We start from the raw sequence: 15,874 nt of genomic DNA on the forward strand, positions 1-15,874 counted from the left end.
GTTTTTTTTTATTTCTTTCATAAGTGTTCAACAGGATGTGTTTGAAATTAGTCTCAGGTTAAAAGTCATTATAGAATCATAGAATGTTTTGGGTTGGAAGGAACTTTAAATGTCATTTAGTTCCAACTCCCCTGCCATGGGTGAGGATGCCCCCCTCTAGACCAGGTTGCTGAGAGCCCCATCCAACCTGGCCTCGAACACTTCCAGGGATGGGGCATCCACAACTTTTCTGGGCAACCTGTTCTAATGTATCACCACCCTGACAGTCAAGAATTACTTCCTAATATCTAATCTAAATCAACCCTCTTTCAGTTTGAAAAAAAAATCCAACACCAAACAAACCCCCTCAAAACAGTCCCTTACAGCTTTTCTCCCAAAGGTCAGAAGCCACAGGTAGCTGCAGTTTCAGAGGTCCAGCATTTGCTTATGAGCTCTGGCAGCAGAAAATTAGGATGCCTATAGTAAAGATGAATGTTGCCTCCTTCCTGAAACCTGGTGTTCCTGTCAGAGTAGTAAAGGGGACTTTGGAGAACAACAAAAACAGTAAGGACAGACAAGGTCCTTTGAATGTGTGGGGGAAAGGGAATAGTGCGGAGGAGCCAGTAGTGCCTGAGCATGGAATGTGGGGTGCTGGATGCGCTCCCCAGTCTGTATAAGAAACATGTGAAGGTTCATACCTGGGAGGGTAGGAGGCAGAGGAGGAGGAAGAGAGTTTACAGAGAATCCGTGTTTTCCTCGTGGTGGGCAATATCAAGGGTCAACATACCTGGGGCAGAACTGGCAAGGCACAGAAAGGGATCTTGAAGGAAGGGCAATGGCAGGGGGATTGCAAGAAGCAGCCAAGGTTGACAAGAGGGTTTCTCCTGCTACAGGGATAAGAACCAGTGGAAAACAGTCCTTTCAAAGCTGCTACTACAGAATGAATTTGCAGGTAGAATTTTGAACCTGAAATGATCAAATATGCTTTGGATGGCATCTTCCACCACAATGTCACACAGGAGAAAACAGGAAAAAACGCAAGTCTTTGATAAGCTTTGGTATCAGACCAGCCCTGTCAGCCTTGCCAGGAGTTACTGGGCCATTTCCAGGTCTTAGGACATTTGAGCTGTGTCCAAAAGCACTAAGCCACAACATCCCGTGATGCAGTGAGACGTTTCCTTTTCACTGGAAGTAAATTTCTGACTCTTACAGAGGAAGAGGCACCATTAATAACGTAGCTGTAGATGTCTTGAGAACATTGAAACTAGAAGTCAAATAAAAGTTCTTTTGTATTTATTTTATATACATGTATATAAGTATACATATATACAAAATGGTGTTATATACAAATTACATTATTTCTAGTCAATCTTGTAATTTTTGTGTGTACTTGGATCATGATTTTTAAGTATAAGGTGCTGACAATACCAACTTTCTTTACTTCACTGCAGACAGCGCCTGAATTATGTAAGATAACTGTCCTGAGGATATTCCCAGCTTTTTTCTAAAGCAGAGAAGAATTTATACACAGACTGTTTACTAGGCATATCTTAATTAACAGCTGCTTTTTTAGTGAGCGGATCCTTCCCTTAATATTTTAAAGTATTTTCCTTTGCTTACAGACATAATCGTATAGATTTACTAGATTATAGTTTTCAGGATGAATTTTTTCCTTTAAAACATCAATACTATGTTTGCTGTTCTTCCATTTTTGCCACTCCCCAGGTCCTTACAGTTTTTCAGTACTGATTGTGTGTCCAGTAATCCATCTTCTACCTAAATGAATACCTTCAGATGTGTATTATCTTTTCTTGCTTACACTCATTAAAGAGTGTAGTTATTTTTAAAGAAGGTTATCATCATCTCAGAATATTCAAACTTTTTTTTATTTTTCTTGTCAGAGTAATCATAAAGAGGATTTCTTTACTTAGTGTTGCATAAACCCTTACAATATCATTTTCCTCATTAGGAGACAGACTGGTGCTCTTTTTAGTTTTATCACATAACATTTTCACACTGAGAACTCCCATTGATTCTGTAGGATTATTAAAGGAACATAGTACTAGTTTGAATGGTGGAAATAGCTCATTCATGCAAGTATTTATTTTTGCAAGATATATAATTTTTTGAAAGTTGCAGAAGTTTTGCTGTAGTTCTACTGCCAGTTATGGAGACTTACACAGGAATGTCAGGGTGAAGATTTCTGGGCTGTATTTTGTGATACAAATGAGATAATCATGCTAGTTTCTAAATCATTCTTGTAAGATTATTTTACCAGGATGAATTTTGAAAATCCGTTTTGCGTTCATCTGACACATATATCTGGTGATTCTTAGCCTTTCACCTCTCACAGTGAATGTACATTATTAATTTTGTTTGATTTCAGTCAATTTAACATCTAGGATTCATCTATCAATTTAGTGTTTGATTCTTATCACCTAAACTTTGGTAGAGAAAGAGAATTCTGATGCATAAGAAATGTCAGAATTTGGGAATCCAGTTTTATTCCAATTTTGAGTGCAAGCCGATCCCTGCATCACATCCCAGGCCTGTCTGTCTCACAGGTGGAAAACCCTGGGAACCTGAGCCCTCCAACTTCAGGAGAGTTGCCAGGCAGTTTTGCTGCAGTGTTGTGAAAATTGAATTGCTTTGGATTTCAACAAATTGACTTTCACTTATGGAAAATGTCCTGTTGGGGGACTTTCAGCCTATGCTATTAATACTGCAAGGGAAAAATAGAAAATTAAACAAAAGGAAATGCTTTAACTCTCTGATGAGCAAAACTATTTGATTTCATGACAGCACTTATGCACAGGCTTTCCTTAAGATACACATGCACTGGCAGAAAATGGGGCCCACTGGCTTTCATGAGCTGTTGTGAAAATATTTTCTAATGACTAAAAATTGTAGGAGCAAAATTGATTTGGTCTAGCATGACTTCTTGCTACATTTTTAGTGCGCCTCTATGACCCTAAACTGCATGTGACTTCCTGGAGAACTAATGCTTAACTGAGGAGAAATTGAGTGAATACCTCAGCATTTGGTATGTTTATAGCATACCTGAATATAATGCCCAGCTGTTCATTGGGTGGACAATGAATAGCTTGGAGAATGGGTTATTAATGTCTTTACATTGGGTTTTGCTCCCCAGTTGACCTAGACAGAGTCTCCCAACTGGGGCTAAGAGGAAACAAGCATAGAGGGGAAGGAGACTCTGGGCTTTACCACACATCTTTGTGATGTTGTGGCTACCCAATTACATTTTGATTTTCTGAACTACCTGGGGGTACCTGATGTATTATGGATCATTGGGAATCGAGTGAGATCAACAGAAGAGAGAGAGTCCTGCTGGCAATGCATTGGAGCACATGATAGCTGGTGGGGGCTCAGAGGCTGGATTGTACTGTAGGGTGTTGCAAGCATGTGCAGTGCCTTCCATCACGCAGCACGGTGGTTGTTAACAATCACAATGTTTACATGGCGCCCAAAGGGTGCCAGGTGCAACAAATGTAACATACCAGAGACCTCAAGGGGAATCTCTTGGAGAGTGAAGTGTTGGGGGAGTGGGGGAAGAGAGAGAGAGAAGGAAAGAGAAACAAGCCAGAAGCCACAAAAATGACATAGAAAAAAAAATTTGCTTTTATTTCTCATGTGCACAAAAAGAGAAAAGAAAAGAGTCAAACAGAACGGAAGTGATGAGGAAAAGCCAAGAGGGGCCGCAGAAGCCTAGAATGGATGTGACCCTGCACCTGGCACTGGCCCCCTTCCCTCCCGGGTCTCATGTCTAGCTTAGCCTGGAGATCATCAGCAGAGCTGCTCTACAGTTACATTTGTTATCAGTTCTGTAATTGTCGGTTTGGTCCCTCCTTCCTGCTTTGCAAGTCTGCCACCATCCTGGGCTCAGCCAAGGAGCACACTGTGGTAGTTGTGGGTCCCTCAGAAGCCCTGACTCTGTCAATGCCAAAGGGGGCAGCTCAGCTATGATTCTTATTTCTTTTTTTCCAGAGGGGTGCTTTTCCTTAGGGACAAAAGGGTGGAGTTTTTCCAACAGTTCAGCAAAACAAAAATTCCCTTGGGAAAATGTTAATAAGCATATATAATTTTATACTCAAGAGAAGAAAGAGGTGCCGGGCTTTTTGTTTTCCTTTCCTTGTTTAACATCCTCATATTCATGTTGCAATTAATTCTGAAGCCTTACTCTGAGTTTGATTCATTGCTACTGATGGGTCAGAAAGCATGCAAACTTTTCCCTATTTCCGCAGCAGGGCTCATTGCCACCAACTCTCCCCAACAGATTTGCAGGCCACAAGTGTCAGGTTTAATGCATCCACCTCATGCAATCCTCCCCACATTCCACTGGGCCAAAAGGATGTGAGAGCTTCAGAGAGCAGGACTCAAAGGTACTGCCCAGTTTTGAATGCCATGGTCCTTGTTGTTTCCAGCCAAGCATGGCATTTGAGAATTTGCGAGATTCTTTCCCCATGATCAAGTAGAGACAGAGGAGACCGAGCCTCACAATATTTCTGGTTGGTCCATTGGATAAAGCAAACATAGCAACAGAACTAAGAATGACCTGAGAAGAAAGAAGTGAAGGGAGAGCTAAGGAAGAAGAATAAAGAAACAAAGAATGATTTGTAAGAAAAAGGAAAAGAGAGAAATATAGTGGAAACATTAGTTATTATTCACAATAATGTTTAACATTTTGATAGAATTTTCTATCCAGAATCTCAACGCACTGAGCTGGTGATAATTAATTCAGCTGTGCAATCCCCCTGTGAACTAGAAACTGTTGTTCTTCCCATTTTAGAGAGTGTTGGAATCGAGGTGTGTGGGGAAATTGGACTTGACAAAGGTTTTCTAGAGCCACAAGGAGAACTAGGGAATTGGAGGTCCCAGATACCTGCTCTCATATCAGTAGTGCTCTTCCCTCCCTGGATAGAAAAGTACATTGGGAATGAGAAATAATAAAAGAGAGGGATAGAAATTGAATGGAAAGAGGGTGTGAGAAAGATATGTGAGAAAGGTAAGTGACAGCAGAATGGAGGAGAGGTTTGAGTTATAGACTTCACTGGATTTTGCATAAAATTTTCTTTTTTTCCTGTAACATTTTTAAAAGAAAACTAATTTAAACCCCCCACCTATAACAAAGCAGCTGTTGGCCTGTTGGGGAAAGGGTCCTTCCAAGGTTTGGCTGTTCCCTCAGGTTCTGGATTTGTGCTGTGCTTTATTGAACACATTGTTTTGTTTTCAGTGAGCACAACGAGACTTGCACAGTACACACAGCGTGTTCCTTATCTACAGGATGAGACGAGGCTGTTTTAATAACTACCATGATGAAGATGGAGATGAACTTATATACAAGAGGAATTGCCTTCACATTACACACATTATCTTCCTACAAAGCAGCAATTGTTTTTTGCAAATAACATAATATTAAATAATTGGTAGAATTTTTGCGTTTCCTGCATAGTCCAGTCTAATGAAATCTAGATGAATATTGATGGTTTTCTTCTGCGTAATATCACCACATAAATCCCCATGTCAGCTACTAGACTTGGGCTATAATACTGCTTTACAATGCATCCACCGACTGTAAATCAAAACAACCAACACAAGAAACTCTTTGGCAAATGTAATTCAGTACATTCGCATGAGGGTCTACAGATGGTGGTGGAAGAGGATTAGACTGCCCAGTCCTTTGCATAATTCTGCTTTCCTTTGAATTTTCCTGGTCAAACTACATGCTGTACTTACGAACTTTCCAGACCAATCCAATGCCTGGTGGAAATCCTTTTTTACCAGTGGAGTTAAACCAACAATAGATTTGGCCCTCCAAGGGTCAAATCAAGCCAGCCATGAGTGAGACAACTAAATCCTGCTCTCAGACCCTAGCTCTTGTCCTCAAGTTTGGTGAAACACCATTATAAAAATAAGCATTTCTGAGCTGCTGGCTTCTCCTGAGCTGCGCCCTGGGCTGCAGGTGGCTAAGTGTGAGGTGTGACAGTCTCCTTTTCTTTAGCTTCCTCAGGAGCTTCTCTTTTCTGGTCCTGGGATTTATTGCCTCTGCACTGACTACCTGTTGAGTGAATCTGGGTGGTGCACATGTAGAGCAGAGGTTGTACTGAGAGATTAAAAGACCATTCTAACAGGTTTCAGCATCTATCTGGTGTCTGTGAAGGAGAACAGAAGGAGTGGTGAAAGCATATTTTTAGAAATTGCTCAAAATTTTCTTCTCTCGTAGGATAAGATGAGACAACAGGCCAAATTCTGGTCTTGGTGACAGTGTAACAACTCTGCTATTTGCAGCAGGTTACTCAGAGGTAAGATGTGCAGAATGATACTTTTAATAGATTAGGAGTAACCTCTTTGATTTTATTCTGTACAGGAACAGATTTTAGCTCTATATCTTCTACGTAAATGTCCCCACAAATACCCTTATCATTTGGGCACCCCATTAAAGAAGACACGGACCTATAATCAGCTAAAGCCATGCAAAGGCTAAAAGAGTTAGGTGAAAGGGGCCTTTGGGATCAACACAGCTGTTTACGATGGTGGATTTCATACATACAAGTTAAACTTGGAGACAGAATACTGAGTCCACTACCACATCTCCTCAGAGGCTTGGAACTTTGGATTTTATACATGATGTTGGCTGTACAGATTGCTCCACTGTTCACTTTTATGCCCTTAGGGGGTTTTATTCTCAATCCTGTTTTTGTCCATGGACAATAGCCCACAAGTTTGATCTGAAACCTCTCTAAAACAACAAGGATCTACTTTGGCAGACTTGATGCCCTGGGGACAGGCTATAGCTGCCTTCATGTTTTCTTTGAGTAATTTTTAGGAAGTGTCAGTGCAAGGAACAGTTTATGAGTTTGCTGACAATACAGGAGTAATAAGCATTTCTATTGACAGTTAGCCTTTTGCAGAACAGTGTTTGTCCATGACTTGGGAACCAAAATGAGCAGAGAATCCCTAGAGAATCATCAGGTGAGCATTTGGGATAAGGGGTAAATATTAGGGTGCGCAATACAGGATTGAAGATGAAAAGATGGGGCTGTATCTTGAGTCTGGCTGGTAGGATGCAAGCATATGGATTTGAATGGGGGCCTATAAATTAGTAGGTGTATGAGCAGATGGATGGGGAATCAAAGGGGGGCCCATATAGCAGGGCTATGATGGTTAGGAAATTAGGTGTTGGGCACAGATAATGAGGCGGTTGTCACCAGCAGTGGAGATCTGGAGATAGGGTGTTGGGCATATCTAAAATTGCAAAAGTTGGGATGTGGGTGAACTGAAGTTGTCACAAGTACAGAGTTTAAGGTAAAAGGACTGAAGGTTAAGGACTAGGGAACCAAGCAATTATCCCAGCCAATCCTGAATTTGTCCATCTCAGTCTCAGCTGTCCAGAGGGCAATCAGATGGGCCCACATGAAGCCCCACACTTTCCACCACACAGCGCAGTGAGAGCGCAGCTGGGCTTGTTTTCTTTGTTTGCCAACCAGTGACATGGAAAACATTTGTTGCCTCAGAGTGCTTTTTTTTGTTGACTGATGTATTTGGTAACTTTGTCAGATGTGACTTGTCCACACTGCTCCCCAGAGACAGGATTTGGGAAAGGAGGGGGAGGAGGAGGAGGCGACGGGGTGGAGCTGGCATCCAATCCTCTCCAATACCATCATCCCATTGTAGTGCAAAACAGAAAGGAAACAAAACCCTAGAGTGAAAGAGGAGCATCAAACGTCAGAGGAACTCGTCTGCCATTCAGGTGGTGGGGAGAGATGGGACTTGGAGTTTTATTTTTGTAGGGTTTTTTAATTATTATTTTGGTTTTTTTGTTGGTTTTGTTTGCTTGGGTTTTTTAGAAAATTGGGGATTTTTTTGTTCCTTTTTACAGACCTTCATGACAAAGCATAAAAACACAGTTATATTTATATATCTATTTATATATTTCTTCATTTCGTCGGTTTGTTTGTAAATGTTGCTCCATCCTCCTGTCTGAGCTGATTGTGTGTCACAGAAATTGTGGGTGTATGTGTGAGGTTCCTCCCGACTCTGGCCTGCAAAGTCACCACCCACGAGGTGAAGCCAACTCTGGGGGAATCCATGCTGGAAAGTGGGGATGAGGTGCACAGAGAACCCCTCATGGGGTGCAGATCATTACTTGGTCCTTTCTTCATTGCCAGATGGGCTAGGTCTCTGTGCTGCCATCTCTGCTCTAGCCAGACTGTTCCCTCTGTCCTGGGAAACAGGGTGAGCATCACAGGTTACACACACTCAAGAGTCCACCACAGAAGAGTATATCTTTGGGGAACAGTGTTTCATGAGCGGCATTCTCCCATTTCCCTGGCCCTTACCGCTCCCAGAAAGGGGTCCTGTAGGGCAGTGGTTGCCAGCTGCATTGCTTCCCAGTCCCCCTGGAGTCCTGGAAGCCGAGAGGACTTTGCATGGCTGAGCTTTACCCAGAGGTGTTGGAGGGCTCCCTCAGGGGATGCCACTTGGCCACAGGCTGTTCCTGGCGTGGGGGAGCGGTCGGGGCGGAGGGTAGGGGGAACGAGGGGGTCTCAGTCTCACGTGGTGAGCGCTTGGTCCGGCGCCTTCATGATGAAGAGGAAGGAACTGGACTGTGGGGAGGAATGGAGAAGGTCTCTTCACCCTTCCCAGGGATGGAGGGAGGTGATCAGACAGGTACAATGTGGAGGCCTAAGCTGTCGCCCTGCAGTTTCATGTGGTTTCCATGGTAACTAGTGGCGGTCATAGGCAGCGGCAGCAGTGGGAGGTGCGGAGCCCCGGGATGTGGCACTATAATAATAAGGGGAACCTGAAAGTTAACACAGGAGAAGAATGGACTGGTTGAAAGGACAAACAGTAAACAAAAAAAAAACCAAACCAAACCAAAAAACAGGAACAATCAAACTAAGAAAAGAAATAAAGGAGAACTGAAAAGAAACAGAAAGGTAGGAAGAAAGAAAAGCAAAATAACCAAAAAAAGAACTTGGAGACTGAGCTCCTAATGGGATTAGGGAAAGGCAATCAGTGGAAGCCAAGTGAGGGCCACACTTCAGTGGATAGATGCTACTGTGGCCTCTATATATGATGCCCCTCTACAGAAAGGAGATCCTTTTGCATCTACTGACAATCAGTAGAGTAAGTCAATGAGCATTTGCGCTGGTTTTGAGTGGGCAGAGTTAGTTTTCTTCACAGTGGCTGGAAAGGGGCGGTGTTTTGGATTTGTGCTGAGTGCAGGATCGATAATACAGAGACGTTTTTGTTATTGTTGAGCAGGGCTTACACAGAGCCAAGGCCTTTTCTGCTTTTTGCACTGCCATGCTGGTGAGGAGTCTGGGTCCAGCCAGGACAGATGACCTGAACTGGCCAAAGGGATATTCCAGACCACATAACATCATAGTCAGCATGTGAAGCAGGGGAAAGAAGGAGGAAGGGGAGATGTTTGGAGTGATGGTGTTTGTCTTCCCAAGTAACCATTATGCATGATGGGGCCCTGCTCTCCTGGAGATGGCTGAACACCTGCCTGCCCATGGAAAGCAGTGAATTAATTCCTTGTTTTGCTTTGCTTGTGTGTGTGGCTTTTGCTTTCTCTATTCAACTGTCTTTATCTCAGCCCAGGATTTTTCTAGCTTTTATCCTTCCAATTCTCTCCCTGATCCTCCTGGTGGGGGAATGAACAAGTGGCTGTGTGGGGCTTGGCTAATGCCTGGGGCTAAACCACAACAAACATTGCAGCACAAATATGCCACACCTGATCTGTAGCCACAAGGAAAGTGTCAGGGCCAGATGTTCTGAGTGTACCTGACGAAGTATAATGGGTCACTTTTAAAACCAGGAGGGGAGAAATGAAACAAAATTACAAGATTTTACTACTTGGGATTTGGGTCACTTTTGGCATGAAAGCTCTTTAGGTGGTTATCGAATGTGTGTTAAATAGTGATTGATTATTAAGATCACATTTACTGAAGTTTAACAGCTGGAATAAAATGTGCATCTATTATCCAGTTGTTAAACCTCAGTAAAAAGGTAGGTAATAATCACAACTGATTTATTTTACATATAATAAATCTCTTCCTATTCCCTGCAAAGAAATGTTGTATTAGAACCTAAAGTCTTGTAGGAGTTTTTTTCCCCTTTGAGAAGAACCCTGACTATTTCTGAGCATATTAGTCACTGGAGATAGATATATGTCCCTGCAAGAAAACTCTACTGCCTATTATAAATCCTGTGATGCAGCCTGTCTCCCACTCTGGACATTATTCCAACTGGTCCAATAGGACAAAATTCTATGGGATTTATAGATTCCCCAGGAACTGACTGGATTTAGCCTGGGAGAGGAGTGAAACCTTATGTGAATTTTTAACCAGGCCTTGAAAGGATGCTGGTTGTGGCCTAAGAGTAGCAGAACCTAAATTTAACTTTTGGTGTAATCCGGAATAAACTGTGGATGCAGCCCATGGAGAAGCTGGAGATGAACTGGAGTTCTGACCTCCTCATGAAAGAGGAATTGGCTTCAGAACTGATACAAAACATGCATGAAGTATATACCCATTTCAAACTGGACTGGAGAGTGAGGAAAAAGGCCTCTCACCTGCCCAAATACTTGAAAACCCTCTTCAGAAACAAACAAACTAAAAAAAAACCAAAGAAAAGAAAACAAAGAGACAAACAGAAGGAGCGCGAGGCTGGGGGTGTGCTGTGGGAAAGAGGTACTCACTTAGTAATGCAGGGTTGCTGAACCGCCAGGCCTCGTTGTAGGTCGTGTACTGAGGGTGGCTGTAGGGGTTCCCTGAAAACTCGCTCCCTGGAAGAAACCGAGGAAGGTGTGAAATACAGTTAGGAATAAAGATTTACATCTGCTGTTGCATCAGACCAGTGTTCATGCTGAATCTGTTTACCAGCAGGAAAACTAGTGTATGTAGCTTCTTTGTCCAGCTGGTACTCTGCCCTTAAGTCACTGCAGTGCAAAGCTGCAAAGGTTCAGTGCAGAGTTGCTTACCCATACCATTAATCATCACAAGACTGACCTCTTCACAATAAAAAAATCAGTTCAAATTCAGTAATACAAATAAATTATTAAAGTGGGGTTTTTTAGTTTCCTTATTTTTCATTGCCTTCTGTCTTCCAATTCTCAAGCTGCAATAGGACTGCATATGCAAGCTTTTTATGCACCTAATTATCAGCTTTCCTATGAATAACATCTAAGGTTCTTCAGTAGTGTCAAGACATCAGGCATGGAAGGTTGATAGGACAAGCTCACAAGAAACTCTTTGGAACTAGCAGTGCTGTTGATGGCAATATGTATCACTAAGTTTTGTTATTAGGGTACTGAGGGTGATGGCATATTTTTGAAGAGTATCATTCATTTTTGGGAATGTTCTGAGTAGGCTATATATAAAACAACATGGAAAACACATGAATCACCTTCTTACTCTGGATGATGGTATTAGTCGGAAAAGTGATTCATACATGATTAACCTCTCTTTTATGCTTAGTTAGTGAGTTATAGAGAAAATTTGCTGCATTCTAGCTCTGGAAAATAATTTTCTAATGATTAACACTTTAGGTACTGTGCTGAACCTGAAAGACAAGTTGAGCTACAGCTCCCCTTTTCACATTAGTAAAATGGGCCCAAACCAAAATACTTCCAACCTTTGTGATCTAGTAAGACTCTGAACCAAGATCTGAATGGTGTAGAGTCCTTTAAAACATTCAGTTTTATTGTACAGAAGGAGCTGAGTCTCCCTGTTTCTTAGAAGGCTGTTCAGGGTATTTGGTTACTGAAGGGGTATGGTGCTACATTCAAAATAAATAAATCTCCCCAAACTTAAACATGTATTATTCTATTATGGAAAATCATGGCATGATCTGATCATAAGCTCAATTTAATGTAGTAACAACAGACTGTGGACAATTAACGCCATCTGAAAGGCCTTATGTGCTCAAAAGGCAGTGGAAGAGTAGTGTGAATATTAGCTTCTGGTCTGCCCTATGGCAGAGGTGGAATTGTTACAACAGAAGTGTTTGAAAAGCACGTGGCTGTTCCTGCTAGATACCATGGAACCGGAAAAGAAGGTAATGCAAGATGGGATGGATGCCTGTGATACAATTACCAAAGACTGTCAATTAATTATGGCATAATCTCTGCAAATCTCCTCTCACTGGAGTGTTAAAGCCAACACCACAGATTCTCAGATGGCAGAAATGAAGTCTGTTCCAGTTAGGGGATCTGTACTGCTTTAAACTTGAGGAGAATATTTCCAGCAAGGTTTTTAAAAGGTACTCAGGATGATTACCAAAGTAGTCAGTGCAAAAATGAGTATGAATCAAACCAAATCATCATCCAAAGGTATTTTAGTCACAGTAGCTTTTAGTTTCAGCATAAAACCTCATTTTGTGTGAGAGATCTTGCTAACTACTGTTTTAATGATAATAACTCAATATAATCCCATACCTAGAAACATCTTGCATCAAAAATCTTGACAACTAGCTAGGAAGGAATAGGTGAAACCTACTAAGATGACCATGCAAGGCACAGTCCAGATTATTCTCTACTGAATTATCTGTGGAATATACTGGAATGAGTTTGCCTCCCAAAGAATGAGAAAAAAAACTATTCACATGAGAATTTCTGCTTTTGAAGTGCTTCATATAACATCACTTCACTGTATGGAGAGAAATTGTTCTGATATTTCAACACTTTTCTCTCACCCTCTCCTGAGCTGACACCCTTAAACTGTTTATAGTGTTCCTAAAGCACGGGTTAAGCACAGGAGAAAGAGCCACATCTATGAAGCACTGGGGAGGAGGCAGGGCAGCCACTGGAAACAGTGTTTATTGACGAGGAGTGAAAGCATGCATGCAGCAGGATAATGAGCTTTTGAGCTCAACTGTGACCAAGAGGAACTGAGCTATCGCCTTCCCCGATCACTAATGAAACAAGTGTAATTTCCTCATCAACATTGGATTCTGTTTAACGACTCCCTGCCGCTGCTGTCCCCGGCCCTCTGCAGGCTCCGCTCTGCTCTGTGTATACTGCAGTTCCTTCAGTGGATGCTCACTTCACTAAAACAGTTTGCAGAAACTTGATGTCCTCGCTGGGAAAGAGGAAGAATTGAGACATGGATCAAAGGTATTCTGTTACCTTTGTAGGAAATCTGAGATCTGTAGGTTAAGTGTAGCCCAATACCTGATTCATCTTTCTGTGAGTGACTAAGCCCTGCTTTTTCAAGTGTGTGCTCAGGACCATCTTTCAGGATCATGCTTTCATCAATGTTTACAGCTCGAGACCTGAAGTTACAGGAAGGGTAGATGCAGGATATGTATCTTGTCACGTCATCCGCATAAACCTAAGAGACATGCATTTGCTGGCCGTGTTGTGTGAATGTAGTGCTACAGGAGACAAGCTCTTCTCTAGACTATGCAAGTAGAAGTCTAGTTGGTTGTCATGGGTAGAACATAGCAGCTTTGATTATTAGCACTGGTTAAACAATCTTCTCAGAAACAGTTTTCCACTGGAAAATGTTGTCTCATTGAAATGGAAATGTTTTGCTTGAGCTTGTCAGCTTCAATAGAGTTTTGGAAGGAAAAGTTCTGAAATTATTGCAAATTGAAAAAAAGTATTATGTTTCAACTTTCTTGTTTTGTTTTATTTTGCCTTTCTCATCTCATTTAATTTCCTTTCAATTCTTTCATTATTTTAATATGTCTTGACATCTAGTACATGTTGATGTTATTGAAATGTTTCATCTTGATGTTTGCAAATTGAACTGTTGCAAGATTCTGACTCCTCATACCAATGCAAGATAAAAGCAAATATCAAGGAATCAGAATTTTGCATGGGTTAGAAATCTGGTTTCTGAACAGCTGTGTGTTTAGCTCTGCACCTTTGTTTAGAGAAGACAGAGCCTCTTTGTCATATTGGCTCATATCTGAACAATAGGTTTGTTTGGATGTTAGTACGTTTCTTAAAGATACTTCCTAAGTAGTCATCTTGCCAGCTCCTTGTTTCCAGTGTAGTTAGAGCACTGACCTCTGAACTTTCTTGGCCTGAGGGCACGTAACAAACCCTTGGCACCTTCGTATTTGATTGTTCAGACTGGACTTGTAACAGAGGTTGCAAGTCAGCACAGAGGATCGATCTCAGGAGGCCTATATTCTGTGCAGTCTGTGCTCAGGGAATCTTTACTATTACTTGGCATCTGTATTTAAATCTTATTGGTTTAGTCCTCTAATACAGAAACAATGAGGCATGAAGTGAGCCTAGCAGGTGGCAGGTTCAGAACAAATAAGGGAGATAGTTTTCACAAAATATGTAGTTAAGCTACGGAACTTCTTGTCATAAGTTTCTATGCATGTTAAAGGTTATGCATGTTAAAGGTTATATGGGTTCAGGAGACATGTTTTACATTTGTGGAGGGAAAATCTATCAAGGATTTAATATTAAATAGAAAGATACTAAATCTGGTTTAGAAAGTCTCTTAGCTGCAGTGTGGAGGCTGGGAGATCTTTCGAGAAAGTACCAATACATGCTTGCTCTACTCTTACACCCTTCCGCATACTTCCCCCGTTGGCCCCTGACACGGAGTAGTGGCTGCAGAGATCTGCAGTGTGACCCATTAAAGCCAAGTCTTCTGTTTCTTCCCAGGAAGCCTCTTTATCTCCATCTTGTTGGCTTCAGTCACATTAGAAGACAGGAAGAGAAGGGCTTCCTGGCTGGGTCTGATCAGTGGGATATGACTGAAACAGCCAGAACCTGATGCTCTGTTGAAAGATGCAGTAACTACTATGGGATGCCCAAATAGGCCACTGGAAAAACTTCCTCTGATTGAATGTTGACATCAGATTTAATGTAAAGATATCCATTTGACTGGAATAATTTTTTTTAACTTTTAAGTATAACTTAACTTTTTTCTGTATAATTCTGTTCCTTTTCTTTTGGGGAATATTGCTGGGGTTTTTTTTGGGACTGTCTTATAGATAAGCAACCTCCACATCAAGGAGCTGAAATACCCTATTCTTGGATAAGTGACCCCTGATAATTGCAGTCTTAAAGTTTTTGTCCCAGTTCAGAAGTCAGTATCATCCTTGTAATGAGGACATTAAACATACATAGCAATCACTGAACAGTCTCTATTCAAAGAGCCAGCTGTTTTGGTATTATTAATAATTTCTATATGCTGTGACCTCCTAAAAGTTTTGACCATTAACTGATCTAAATATTGTTAACTGAATATGCCTACTGTTACTGGGGGGAGTTGTGTGTGGGGGTGTTAATTGATTTTATATTGTCTTAGTGGTTCTCTGATTCTGAAGCCAAACCATCTCCCTGAATAATTTAGTGTAGGTCATGCCCTAAAATTTGCCACTGGAACAGGTTGCCCAGAGTAATTGTGGATACCCAATCCCTGAAAGTGTTCAAAGTCATGCTGGATGGGGCTTTGCACCACCTGTAAAGATGTCCCTGCCCGTGACAGGGAGGTTGGAACTAGGTGACCTTTAAGGTCCCTTTCAACTCAAGCCATTCTATGATCTGTCACTTAAAGATGTTCAGACTTTGACCTGGAAACATTTCCTATCAGTTGTATTTTCACTGAAGTTAATGTTCATTTAGCTGGGTGTTCCGAGATCTGAATGAGGGTTAAGTTAGGCTTTCCACTCATAAGCCCTGGAAAATCATATGATAGTAATTTAAGAGCTTTCTGTCCTCAACTTTTTTCTTCTTTGGTTCTGGACTCATCCCTTCAGAAGCAGAGGTTGCAGAATGGGCTGTGCATCTGCCCCGTAACCGTCAGGACTCACAGCCATGGCCCATAACAAGCAGAAATTAGTGGCAGATGAGTTCTGAGTTCTGAGCTACCAGGTCTGAGAAAAAAATCCTGCCTCT

At 41.7% G+C, this 15,874-nt stretch overlaps 2 protein-coding genes across 12 annotated transcripts in view; one reads left to right on the forward strand and one right to left on the reverse strand.

Moving 5' to 3' along the window:
* LOC138112768 (uncharacterized) overlaps window positions 1-15,874 on the forward strand; it is a 212,212-nt gene that overhangs the window by 99,583 nt on the left and 96,755 nt on the right. The gene's annotated exons all lie outside the window — the stretch shown is intronic.
* The window catches only part of PAX2 (paired box 2), a 105,669-nt gene continuing 91,045 nt past the window's right edge, over window positions 1,251-15,874 (reverse strand). For 7 of the 11 annotated variants that reach the window (XM_069019493.1, XM_069019496.1, XM_069019495.1 and 4 more), the window contains 2 exons: window positions 10,706-10,792; window positions 1,251-8,781 (listed from right to left, as the gene is read on the reverse strand). In XM_069019493.1, coding sequence (XP_068875594.1) covers window positions 8,660-8,781; window positions 10,706-10,792 — 209 coding nt within the window. In that variant the 3' untranslated portion in view covers window positions 1,251-8,659. Of the gene's footprint in view, window positions 8,801-10,705; window positions 10,793-15,874 lie in introns of all 11 variants that reach the window. The other 4 variants (XM_069019504.1, XM_069019497.1, XM_069019501.1 and 1 more) reach the window with 1 other exon arrangement.

The sequence above is a fragment of the Aphelocoma coerulescens genome, chromosome 6 (assembly GCF_041296385.1).
Source record: "Aphelocoma coerulescens isolate FSJ_1873_10779 chromosome 6, UR_Acoe_1.0, whole genome shotgun sequence".
In the NCBI taxonomy this organism is placed as follows: Eukaryota; Metazoa; Chordata; class Aves; order Passeriformes; family Corvidae; genus Aphelocoma; species Aphelocoma coerulescens.